Source organism: Anas platyrhynchos, chromosome Z (assembly GCF_047663525.1).
Source record: "Anas platyrhynchos isolate ZD024472 breed Pekin duck chromosome Z, IASCAAS_PekinDuck_T2T, whole genome shotgun sequence".
NCBI lineage: Eukaryota > Metazoa > Chordata > Aves > Anseriformes > Anatidae > Anas > Anas platyrhynchos.
In genome coordinates, this window is record NC_092621.1 from 29,296,545 (window position 1) to 29,310,312 (window position 13,768).

At 34.4% G+C, this 13,768-nt stretch overlaps 1 protein-coding gene across 8 annotated transcripts in view; it reads right to left on the reverse strand.

The window, feature by feature from the left end:
- RFX3 (regulatory factor X3) overlaps nt 1-13,768 on the reverse strand; it is a 126,080-nt gene that overhangs the window by 45,729 nt on the left and 66,583 nt on the right. For 5 of the 8 annotated variants that reach the window (XM_038170242.2, XM_038170241.2, XM_072031664.1 and 2 more), the window contains 2 exons: nt 12,868-12,909; nt 10,126-10,223 (listed from right to left, as the gene is read on the reverse strand). In XM_038170242.2, coding sequence (XP_038026170.1) covers nt 10,126-10,223; nt 12,868-12,909 — 140 coding nt within the window. The remainder of the gene's footprint in view (nt 1-10,125; nt 10,224-12,867; nt 12,910-13,768) is intronic. The other 3 variants (XM_038170243.2, XM_072031666.1, XM_072031665.1) reach the window with 1 other exon arrangement.

Below are 13,768 nucleotides of genomic sequence, written 5' to 3' on the forward strand. Positions count from 1 at the left end.
ATACACTTGTCCAAGAATTAGATGTATTTTTTTTTTCAGTTAACTAAGTAAGAATTAGTTTCTTACCTTAATATAGAAAAGGTAATGAAAATTTACTGTTTGTTTTTCTGTCTTTTTTAATTATGGAAACTTACACAAGATTAATTAATTAGTTAGTTAACAATGGAGATTTAGTTAGTTAGTTAGTTTATTTAGTTAGTTAACAATGGAGTATTTCAAAAGCTTTTTTATCAGCTGCATGAAACTTGAAGTTAACCTAAAATAAATGCCTTGCAGTCTACTGAAAACAAACATAAACAGTTTGTTTAGAGACAATGCTCATGTGGGCAGTTAATTTTTTAATATTTCTTTTGGAAATCTAACATCAGTTCATGTTTGCATTGCAATAGCTTATGTATGTGTTCAGCAACCATGCAGGTACTGATTTACCTGTTTAATCAAGCCAAGGTATTATTGTGATATTGCTTACCTTGTGATGAACAAGGTAACTGCTAGCAGAGTTGATGTTGCATGTGCCTTAGAGTCACACTATTTAGATTATGAACAGTGATATCACAGAATCACAGAACTGGAGGGGCTGGAAGGGACCTCGAAAGATCATCGGGTCCAACCCTTCTAGATATGCAGCATTTAGGAATGGCGGAAGCTCAGGGTAAAAAACATTTCACCCTAATGTTTGTGAAAGGAGTGAGCACTGTAAATCTACTCTCTCCCCACTCCCACCCCCAAAGAAATACTCTACTACAGCACAGTAAGAAAATGAATGAAATGCAAAGCCACTGCTGTCAGTAAAAATAGTTATGGCTAGAGGAAATAGATTGTCCGAAGGACGTAAGCAAGATGTCACATATGTTACTTGCAGAAGTTTCAAGAAGCAGTTCTTTGGAGCAATGCAAATGCTAGAGAATGCCCAATGTTTCACCAAAAAAAAAAGTCACAATCTTCCTGTAGACGGAGAGGGAAAGGGAAATGCTTGTTTGCTTTTACCTTGTTCAGATATGTATATCATACATAGTCTCTAAGTAAGGACTGATTGTATCACAACACCTACATCTGCTTATAACTACTCCTTATCACTGGATCAAGTGCAACCTTTGGGGTAGATCAACAGGTCAGATCCCAAGATAAACACACTTGTCTTTGTTCTAACAACCATATTTACAGCTGATTCTTTAAAAACACATTATTATTGGAGATGATTAGCAAACCTTCAGCAACAGAGATCAAAAGGGTAATTAAAAGTCAGGTACAAGTGTTATTACTACATGCAATAATGATTGCAATTTACCAAAGACCCTTTTAGCTTAACCAAAATACAAACTAATTAAGTTGCAAACAAAAAAGCATATCCCATACCAACTGGATAAGATGATGTTTTGGAAAGCAGTGACTCAAAGATTTTAATTTCAGTGCATATGATAATATGAACTCTCACCATGAAATTATGCAAAGAGAAAAATACAATGTTATATCCTTTAAACACACACAAAGGGTAATTTGAAATAAGGGAGTTATCCTACCTCTCCACAGCACTTGTAGTACAAACATGCGGTCTATTCTCAAATCATCTGACATAAATCATATAGACATTTCTTTCTTGTTACAAAGGTTGTCACAATCCTCCTATGCCTTATTTTCTTTAACAGTTGCATATAAAGATCCTCTAGGGATTAGATTAGCTCAATGTAACTGAAGTCTTTTGGATCTTTACGAGAATACCTTGGTGATATACAGGGGCTTGAGATACAAGGTAGTAAACAGAATCTAAATCCACTGAAAAATTATGAAATTCAGTGTTTATTAGAATGTAATATTAGAAAATTCATCAGAATTACTAAAACACTTGAAGAACTTCCAGAAGTTGTGCAAACTAGGCAATATTTACACCAAGAGCATGCCACACAAAGTTAGAGACATTGCATGAATTCCATCTAGATTCAAGAATCTGAACATGTGTCCAATGTTCAGATCCCACACTGGAAATTAATGAGACCAGCATGAGTTGGACTAGGACTGTGAAGTACTATAGGTTGGGGCACCATCTATTATACTTTATCACTTACAAACATTTTACAATGATTTCCAAAAAAAAAATTAATGCTAGAAACAAAACATGTGGAGTTGTGTTATAAAGTTGTTAATAAAAGTCTACTTCTGGCAAATGAAAACAGAAAGCAGTAATTTCTAAATTCAGTAAGCCCTCGCACTGACATTGCCAATTAAGTGCAATGTCCTCAATTTTATTACAGACATTGACAATAATACTACTAAGCTTAGCTTTTAGAGACACTTCAGTCTGTTCAAAGACACTGACGTTTTGAATAAAGGAGATAAATAAGACAATGTTGAAGAATGAGTAAATCTTGCTATCACTCTCCCTTAGTTTTCAGAGAGCACATGCACACATGGGAAATCATTTATTCCCAGCTGCATCTATTATTCGGTTCTATGTATATGTCAAAACTCTGATCTATTTACTACTACAAATCTGTGCTCCTGCCACCCCATCATGTCTCAGTATTTACATGAACTTTTCTTTGAACAAATAGTTGATGTGATAGACTCACCTTTACCATATTTATATTTGCCTAGAAAGCATCACCTACTGAATTATGCCTGTTTTATTTATGGCTTGGAAATGTTTGCTTTGGTGAAGGATTTTTCCATCACTCTACATCTTAGTACAAACAAACAAACAAACAACAACAAAACAAAACAAACACCCACAAACCAGAATAATTTCCTATTTCATGAACTGTTTAGAACTCCAGACATATTAACTCAAGTACAGTTTGTGATTGTTTTAAATTAGGTTTTAATTTTAAATTATATTCCAGTAACTTTAGTGACTTGCAAAATAAGGAATTAGGAATTGACTTCTTGTCATCAATTACAGGCACTGATGAAGAAATAGCAAGTATCAGATAGAATACACATTGTCTTTTAGCTAAAGATATATACCTTCATACTGTATAACTTGAAATATTAGCAGCCCTTCACAGTGGCTGTACAATGACTCAGCGTCAAATGTTTTATTTTTCTGTAATTTTATATTGTAAGCAAAGAAGTAGTGTAATAATCATCTTGTTGATCTAGTAATAACATCAAAAATACTCAAATGGGTTTTCTTATGGATTGCTTACATAGCTTAGCAGGCAGGCATCTAAGTATTTTTTGCTGTCATCTCTGTAATGAACTCTAGTGAAATCATAGTTAACGATACTTAATTAACTATGGTATTATTTACTGGGATATTAATATAATAATCAGTAGATGAGAATTAACATTTCAAATATTTCAGCTGTGTACCAATATAAACATGCCATTATTATTTAAAAACAAAGGAGCTAATACTTATGATCAATGTTGTGGTATTACAATATGGAAGAAAACCTCTGCGCATGAAAGCCAATAAAGTCAATTTCCCATCCGAACAATATTCTGAAATTTTTTTAACATTTTAGCATATTATTGTGGTCCTGAAGCTAATTGTGAATTTCATGGAAACTACTAAGAACAGAATCAGTCATCTAATGTGCATGTGCAAGACAATTGGTGGATCAGACCCAGTCAGCATGGGTTCATGAAGGGCAAGTCCTGCCTGACCAACCTCATCTACTTCTATGACTGGATGACCCACCTGGTGGATGAGGGAAAGACTGCTGACACAGCCTACCTAGACTTTAGCAAGACCTTTGACATGGTCTCCCACAGTATTCTCCTGGAGAAACTGGCAGCCCATGGCTTGGACAGGCACACTCTTTGCTGGGTTAAAAACTGGCTGGACAGCCAGGCCCAGAGAGTGGTGGTGAACAGAGTGAAATCTAGCTGGTGACTGGGTCACCGGTGTTGTTCCCCAGGGATCAGTGTTGGGGCCCATCCTCTTTAATATCTTTATTGATGATTTAGTTGAAGGAATTGAGTGCACCCTCAGTAAGTTTGCAGATGACACCAAGTTGAGGGGAAGTGTCGATCTGCCAGAGGGTAGGAAGGCTTCTGCAGAGGGACCTGGACAAGATGAATCGATGGGCAGGGGCCAGGTGGGATGAGGTTGAACATGGCTAAGTGCCAGGTCCTGCACTTTGGCCACAACAACCCCATGCAGCACTACAGGCTTGGGACAGAGTGGCTGGAAAGCTGTGCAGAGAAAAAGGATCTGGGTATGCTGACTGATGCTCACCTGAACATGAGCCAGCAGCATGCCCAGGTGGCCAAGAAGGCCAACAGCATCCTGGCTTGTTCCAGGAATATAGGTATATACCAGGTACAACCAGCAAGACTAGGGAGGTGATCACCCCCCATACTCAGCTCTGGTGAGGCCATCCTCAGGTACTGTGTTCATCTCTGGGCCCCTCACTACAAGAAGGACATCGAGGCCCTGGTACATGTCCAGAGAAGAGCTACGAAGCTGGTGAAGGGCCTGAAACACAAGTCCTGTGAGCAGCGGCTGAGGGCACGGGGTTTGTTTAGTCTGGAGAAGAGGAGGTGCAGGGGAGACCTTATTGCTCTCTACAACTACCTGAAAGGAAGGTGTGGGGAGATGAGGGTCTGCCTCTTCTTGCAGATAATTAGTGATAGGACTAGAGGGAATGGCCTCAAGTTGTGCCAGGGGAGGTTCAGGTTGGGAATGAGGAGACATTTCTTAGAAAGAATGGTTAGGCATGGAACAGGTTACCCAGGGAGGTGGTGGAGTCACCGTCCCTGGGGTTGTTCAAGGAAAGACTGTATGTAGTACTCAGGGACATGGTTTAGTGTGTAATAATGGTGGTAAGGGGATGGTTGTACTAGATGATCTTGGAAGTCTTTTCCAATCTTGATGATTCTATTACTCCATGATTCTTACATGAACAGAAGGCCTCATTGGAGCCAGTGCATTACTGCAGCCTCTGGAGAGTGTATCTGGAGGTTATGTCTCCTTACTCCCCAGAAAAAAATCTACTCCTGTAATCAGAATATTGATTCAAGGCATTTTAATAACAGATCAAATCCCAGTGAAGTCTTCCACAAAAGCTTTCTCAATTGGTCTAAAGACAGCCAGAGATAGAAGAACTAATTAAACTGTAAGTCATTGTTTCTTTCCATCAATCAAGTTAAATTGCCAAAATCAAAGTTTAAAACCTACATGTGTAATACATTTGTAACCAGAGAACTAAAATCCAAAGTAAGCAATTTGTTCCATAACAATGAATAAGTGACCTTCATTGATGATACCTAGTAAATTAAGATGCAAGATGGAAATCGAAATCACAGAAGAATGAATGAGGTGTATGTCCTGCTAGAAAATACATAAAATAGCTGCAAGTGGATCCATCACACTTTTCCAGGCATAGCAACTGTGGTGGTGATAACTGGCTCTAACCCTTTCTTAGATGAAAGTCATTGGCCATCGTATACACAATGGTAGTGGAAGGTTAAGCGTAACACCAGAGAAAAAAAGAGACGAGCAAGTACAAGAAAGATACTTAGGAAGCTAGTAATTTTAACTGCAGTCGTAATTCTCTGATCAGACAGTTATACTTCAATTAGAGTAATAGTAAATTCTTGGTTTCACCCATAGTGTACAACTGTTGTAGTACAACAAATTGGTGAAGAATGACCAATTCAATTTGGATATAACAGCATTATCAATTCTTAGACAATGCCAGTAATTAAATCCTTCTTTGCCACACCAGAATTATCAGAAAAAAAATAAGTCTGGTTTTGGATTAATTAATTAGATTGCATACATTAGTAAATATTACAGTTTGAGTAGGAAAAAAGTTCATGCCTAGAAAAAGGGCCTCACTTGGCTTCTTAATCTATGTGCAATGACAATATACTTTCCCTATCTATTTTAAAACTCCAGGTAACCTGCACATCACAACAATGCATTTTTGCTTTAAGATAGAGTGACATGCTTGACAAGCAAAAGTGTTATTAACAAGACACAAAGGTAGATAACATCATTCAAATATTCTCATATTTTAAACAAAGTATGTGACAAGCTGCAGGTTACACCCCTTGTATCATCATTATGCCCACAATTATAATAAAACCAAATAGTGTTTAAGTGTAGACAAATCATGATATAAAATGCGTAGGAAGAACTGTGTTATATGAATACTACAGTTGCACCTGACAGACTGTGAAAGCCAACAAGCTTCCTATCATTAGAATCAAAAGAATCAGTAACTATTTTCTCCTAGATATTCAAAGCGCATCCTTTGTTGCTATCATATATGGGCTTAAATCAATGTTAGCACATGTTCTTTATTTTGAAATAAAGAACAACTCATTCACCAGACATACTGTAACTTTTTACTTCATTAATCCCTGTATAATAAATGAATGTCTTAATCCTTCACTATGTGTTGCAGACTTCTTATTCCACTGCAAAGGCAGAACTATGATTTGATAGATTATGCAGTATATCCTGTATATATTTTCAGTTAGAATTAAGACTTTGATTTAACATAGTCATAGAATAAATCAAATAAATAATCATATGAAAATAACCAAAAAGACAAAGTAGTGATCACTCTACTCAATCACATCATTTACAAACCAAAGTCTATTTTCTGAAAGTTAAATTGACAAATTCTAGAGTAGGAGTAAGGAGATAAATTGGATCTAATACACTTCTATCAATTTTTCAGGATCCAAGAGGCTTGTCTTTCACAGATTTCAGTATGATGGATAGAAAAGGATGAACTGCAATCTGAACACTTGCCTAAATATTTTTAGCAAAAGAAAGGCTGGCCCCTGTGTTTTCTATCGCAGCAAAACTCAACACAGTCTATGCCAGCTTTGTTTAGGGATGTAGTGAGCTTTTGATTCACTTCCAAAAACTTTCAAATGTCAATTCCACATTGATATAGCTCTCAATAAGCAAATCTAGTGGCAAAACAAGAAAAGGAGAAACAGATACGATTTTTTATTTTATTTTATATAAATCACGTAACTTATGTTAAAAACAGCAAATAGAAGAAGAATTCTTTATGCTCTGAAGGAAGCTAGCTACAAGCAACCTAGGGTCCCATTTCTGGCAAATGAATGGCATTTCAACATGTAGTATGTATACTCAATAACTTTAATTCATATCAACAACTTTTTTCCATTCTTAATCTGCAGTATAAGAGTATAAGGGAAAATGAATTTCTCAAGAGACAGTCTTTAAAACTTCTGAATACAAACACAGACTCACAGACTGGCCCTATTCTCCACGGAAGAAGCCAAAATCTCTAGGCTAAAGTTCCTAAAAATTTTGGACCAGAAATCATATCACTGGCAAAGTCTTCTTCTGTGTGAGAGACAATCTGGATTAGGCTCGCTTGCTAAGAAGAATGCTCTTATTGATTAGTGAGATTTTTTATTTCCGATTGACTGATTCTACAGAAACTAACAAAGGGATTCGGATATAGAAACACAATAAAATAAAAACATGGACACCCAAAAGTTCATACTGAGCAGTCATTAACATTTTTTTTTCTCCAAACACTGCAAGCATGTAGATCTCATACACTGCCAAAAATGCATGTGCCGACAGCTCATGTGAGAACAACCTTTATGTGGTATATCCGGGAGAAGCTAGTGACCATGGAATACTTCAAACCCGTAACTAAATCTAGTAGAAGTCTTGAACTCTCGTGTTTAAAAAGGAACAACAATGTGGTGGATTCATTCTTTTTAAAAACTTGTATAAAGGGACATATTTTCTTTGTCCCCTGAGAGTATATTACTCTCAGGGGAAGACACTTACTGAAACAATTATGTTCAGTATATAATATAAGTATATAATATATATATAATATTATAATAGTATATATAATATATATTATATACTTATATAATATATATTATATACTTATATAATAATATATATAAGTATAATATATATACACACTTATATGTAAGTATATATATATTATATATTATATATAAGTATATATATATTATATATATACTTATATCATATATAAGTATATATTTTATATATATATATATATATATATATATATATATATATATAAAAGTATATAATATTACAGGGCCTATCTTATAATATTTATAATTAGTTCTCAAATTACCCTTTATCACCTAGGAGAGAGGAAATACTCATCAACTTTTCTCTAGAAAAATTTTCCACATGATATCTTAGCTTATTCAAAGCTTGCTAGTGTTGAAATATGTTTATCTTAGTTTCATAGAAAACAAACAGTTACACTTTTGGAAACATACTGATCACATAAAAATCATTTAGTCACTAAAACAGTACAAGCTACATTGTACCAGCAAGCTCCTCCTTCTACCTATTTTTGAAGTCACAGTTGTTAGACTGTAAGCAATGTCTAGAGGAGTAAAATGTCTAGAGAAGAAACTGTAAGCAGCTATATCAGCAAAACTACAGCAACATAAATAAAAATGTGCAGTCTCCTGCATGAAACAGTTTTTCAGGGCTATTTATCCATTCACACCTTTTTAACACTTTTTTTTTTTCCCCCCCAGCCACCCACTCATCCTGGATTTTTGTTAGATTTGTCATAATTTTCTGCCTTCTGTCTTCTAGAATGTGGATACCACATTCTCAATACCTTCCACCAGTACTCTATCTAAAATTAACGGCCACTGCCTAATTGACCCCAGTCCAGATTTTAGCATAGATTTTTTGTCTTTCACTTACTGCTATTAGTTGTACTGTTTGACAATTTTATTATAGCATTCAATAATTTAACATCTCAACAGAATAAAACATTTTTATATAAAAAAAATAATAATCTAGAAATTCAGAAAAAGTTTAAACTGCAGCAAAACACGCATTCCTAATGCCACTGCTCAGATTTAAGTTTCCAGCTGAAAGTGTTGAAGTGCTAGAACTTTTAGAAGAACAGCTAATTAACATGTAGGAAAATCAGGATGTTTTCCTTTATCTCAACAGCTGAATGTCCTCAACTAAAATGCCTTCAATTTTCAAAAACAATGTAAGCCAAACAAATTAGCTCCAAGAAAAGTAGCTTTCTTCACAGAAAATGGAAAACCTAAATGCTTACAGTTTAACAGTCGTATGAGTGACTTTCAGTTGTGATAGCTTAAACTAGATAACAGTCAACACTCATTCTTAATAACTGGAAAGTCTAATGCATATTTAAAACATTGTTTAGGATTTACAAGTGAGAAAAAAGCAGACAAGATAGTAACAGTAGTGATTGACCAAAGCAGGCTGCTAGTGTTAACATCAGAAGTCTCTGAATCAAATTACATTGCTCTTTTGAATCATTTCTGGATTAGCATCAACATATACTAAAAACAGTAAATAAGCTTTCTAAATTATTTTTGTTTCCTCTTCAATCCAGTAACATACCAAAAATAGAAAAAGGCAGGTAAGTGAAAAAGACAGGTAGGGAAGCTCCTTCCCAAGCAACATGATCTTATTTTAAACTAACTTCAGAGCTGGCCCTACTCCAAACCACCGATTAGACTAGATAACCTCCAGAGGTCCCACCAAACCTAGATTATCATTCTATGTTTCTAAACTTGTGTGTTGAAGAAAGGAATGTGATGTTGAAAAAGCACATTCAGGGAAAAGCAGGAAATGCACGATAATGGCCACAAAAGAGGCTAGAGAAGCAGCAAAAGAAGATAGCATTACTCTCTTTCCTCTGCCTCTCCTCATTCTTTTGAATTTTTTTTTCTAAATCATTTTATTAAACAAAGGAATGAATTACATTATTACTTTCTCTGAATAATAACTGCAGCCATTGAAGCTTTTTATGGATTTTCCACTACAATTGCAGCAAGGAAGACTGAAGGCCTATGAGAAGATAACACTACCACCAAGTTACACAGCACTTCCTATGAATAGAACTTACTCATAAACCTAAAAGGTGCTTCTTCAAAGAGCACTATGCTGTACACATGTAACTTCATTTAAGTCCAACTAAAACAATCACAACAATTCTTTTCACACAACAATTATACCTTTATAAACAGTGAATTTAGCTTTTCATACAAAAACTATTTCAAATGATAATAGCAAAAATTTTGATTCAACGTTTTTTTTTCTTCCAACAGTTGTTGGTAGAATCTTACTGAAAATACACATTTAACTTCACATTTTAATAAACAAATTCTAATCATTTGCCAACTTACATAGCTCCATTAGTGTAGACTGTGTCACTTCCTTCCACATACTGAACCTGGGCTGGGTAGACATGCTGTACCTGTTGCACAGTCTGCACTTGCTGCACCTGAAAACAAGAACACCCTAAAATTGGGATGCTGTCATAAAAAGACTGAAGAATTACATTTACTAAGTATCCTCTGTCTATATTTATGCCTTTTCTTATTTCATTTTAACCATGAATAACAGAAGCCTTAATATACTTAATGTACCGTAACACACAGCTTAAATGTGCTACAATAAATTTAGAAATATAGGTTTACAACAAAATTATTTAGGTCTTGTTCAACTGGGGTTAAACTAAAGTGGTTCAAGTTTTTTTTTCTAGTAATGTTTTTAACCCAAAGGTACAATTACAGATCAAGAACCCCAGTGTGTCACCCTCTTTCCAGAATACCAGCAGCTATAAGATGCTCCAAGAAAAACTTTTTATAATGCCAATGAGTTAAACAAGAAGCACTATAGCATTTTCATCTATATTGCTGAGAATGTATGCCTGCCTTGCAAGAGTGTATCTTGCAAGAGCCACAAGACAATTCCTTTGACTCATATACTATGTGTAGCAGTTCAAGGTCATGAAAATTTCCTGTCCAGTCTTTTTTTTTTCTTCTGCAACAGAGATAAAGAAACCCTTATTTTACACATGATATTGTCCAAAGAAGCCATATTTCAGCAGTCCTAAAGCTAAAAGAAGCAAAAGGATTTAGAGACTTCTTAGACTAGCACAATATTACCCTAGAACTGAATCAAGAAAGTGACAATGCACATATTTATTCAATAGATTTAATATAAACTACATGTGAATGACTGCTATTTTTCTTGGATACTTTGTTATGAGGCAGCTTTAGCTTGATCCAGATGTTCCTAAGAACAGCAAACAACATAATCCCAGATCAAACTGCATCTCTTACATTTGATGGATCATCTCTAAGAGCTCTTTGAGAATATCTTCATTGTCATACCTTCACCCCACTATATTCTAAAGGTTTATTTAAATAAACACAGTTCTCCTAGTCTTTTATAGTATTGCCTCGGACTGTGAAAGGACAACCTAGCTTTTGCACAGAAAACTTTTCTTAGGTTGATATTAAAATTAAAATTCTGAAAACAAATGCAACAGTGTTTTGAATCCAGCTTTACTAGCATGATAGCAATGGTGTGATACAATATGGTGGTTAAACTATCTATTAAAAGGCACATTTTTCTGACTTGCTACGTAAGTCATTATCTAAATTGGCACAAATTCCTGAAATATGATTTACCCACTTCCAAAAAAAATAATAAAGACTTTAAAAAAATAAATAAATAAAGACTATAAAGGTATTTCTAATTATTATTCTAATTATTAAGATAAAGTGTATATATGACTCTAAAAGTATTGACTCTAAAAGTATTCTCCTCGGGTGACTCTAGTTCTATGATGACCTGTAATCAATGGGAAAGGAAGAGTCACTGTTTAGCAGAGCACTGAACTGATCTACTTAACCTATACAGAGAGAAAACATCTTTAAAACAGACTTTGTTCTTAAAACCAGTAATTTGTCACCTGCCATGTAACAGCTTAGTTCCATTTTCTGTCCCAGTAGTACACCAGTGGAAACACTGGGGAAATAATGCAATTATCAACATGCTTCTGTCCAACCTCTCTGAAAAATCCCTTTTTTCCCTGCTCACATGCAGTGAATATGGCTTACACCCTATTTATATTAAAAAACAAACAAACAAAAAAACAAACATTGTGTTTTATTAATAAAGGGAATTGATTTTTTTCCTAAAACCTCCAAATGGTTAAACTGGAACTTACTATACATATAAATGCAAGGTTAAAAACTTCCTGCCAGTAAATGCAGGTCACGTTCCCATTCTGTACAAGCTATTATGGTCTTCTTATAAGAATATAATACTCTTGGATGCAGGCTGCTACCATTTCATAAACTGTGGATTCAGCACAATGCAACACCTGTAACATGGATCTGAGAGGAGACTGCAGGAAGGAAATGGTATAGCGTGTATCAAAGCTCAGACTGAAAAATTTCAAAACATACTTAATTTCTGATTTGGAATGACAAAACACCTGTTTCATTTTCCACAGGGAAAAAAAAAAGTTTAAAAGAAAGTTTTCATTGAATAGTTTCAAATTTTCACCAATTTTTACATATATTATCTATGGGCCTAATATGCAGTACTGCCAGAAATATAACTTTATGCAAATAAAACAACATTTTTTAAATTGGCATTTAAGAATGGTTAAAGTGCAGGGCTAATAAGAACATCTAATCTTCATTTGTAGATCAAAATGTTTTTCTTTTAAATTTTAATAATGAAGCTCAATAATAAAGCCAGATTATAAAAAAGAGTTACTTCGCTTCAGGTTCTCCAAAACTCAGTACTGCTAAAGTTAAATTGATTCTGGTGCTGAAATCTTTAGTGACTACACCGTATTGCACTGTACATACCTCTGACTTTCTCTACCTCAAGGCTTTTAAATATTTTTCCTGCCAAGGAATATCAAACAAGTGACCTTTAGAGTAGCCTTGCATTTGAAAATTTTGCCATGCTGAAACTCTTTGACATGTAATAACTTAAATTCTACTTCTATTTCCCATTTTACTTCATTTTGGGAAAAATGTTTTCATTAGAGTTATATTAGTTTAAGTGCCTGTGGATTTTTTTGTTTAATCTTCAGGGACAGGAAGAAATCAAGTGCATACCTGTACTCTCCATGAGCACACCATTATCTGAGAAGAATTTAGCTATGAAGAAACAAAATACCACAGGAAAAAAAATCAATTTTTATGTAAATTGTAAAAATCGTTTTGTTTTCTATTTATCATTTTCCTTGCACATTTTATTAAAATAGTTACGGAATTGCATTAGATACATTCATTAGCTTTGGGGCAGAACAGAAATTGAAGATCACTGAGAGAACATTGAACAGATACCTAAACCAAAATAGACTACTTGCATAAAAACAAAGAAACAAAAAAACAGACAACACACACACAAAAAGCTTCTCAATAATTTAATTAAATGATTAAGGCTGAAAACAGAAAATACAATGAAACATTTATTACAAAGCAACAGTACTCAAGTTCAAAAATTTTATGTTTGTGGGGTTGACTGGTGAACTAGTCATGGGAATTGTTATTGTCTGGCCAGAAAACAGAAAATTAACTGGCTGGCATAGGAAATAATGAGTTAAATAGGGTCAAACAGAAGATCATTCATTCCTCTTGCTTCAGTGATTCTATCCTGAAATAACTGGAACAGGATTAGAAGTAAGCAGCTGAAATGTTCCAGGAGAACAAGAGGAGCATGAAAACTTATTTTGATATACATGTGTAATTATAATCACTAGTTAAAGAAAAAAAAAAAAGAAAATTAGATTGTTAATGACACTACCTCAAAGGAGCAAATGAGGGACTAAGTCATACTGTATCTATGAGAGTTTGTCAACAAAGGAAATTGAATAAAAGCACATGGAAATACAGAAAATACTTTTAAGCATAAAAGCAAAATTTAAGAGAAAATTCTGATTTGAAATTTGATGATGTTCAAAGCACTAGTAATCAAAGAGTAGAAAAATACAGTAAAACATATAAGGATTTTTAA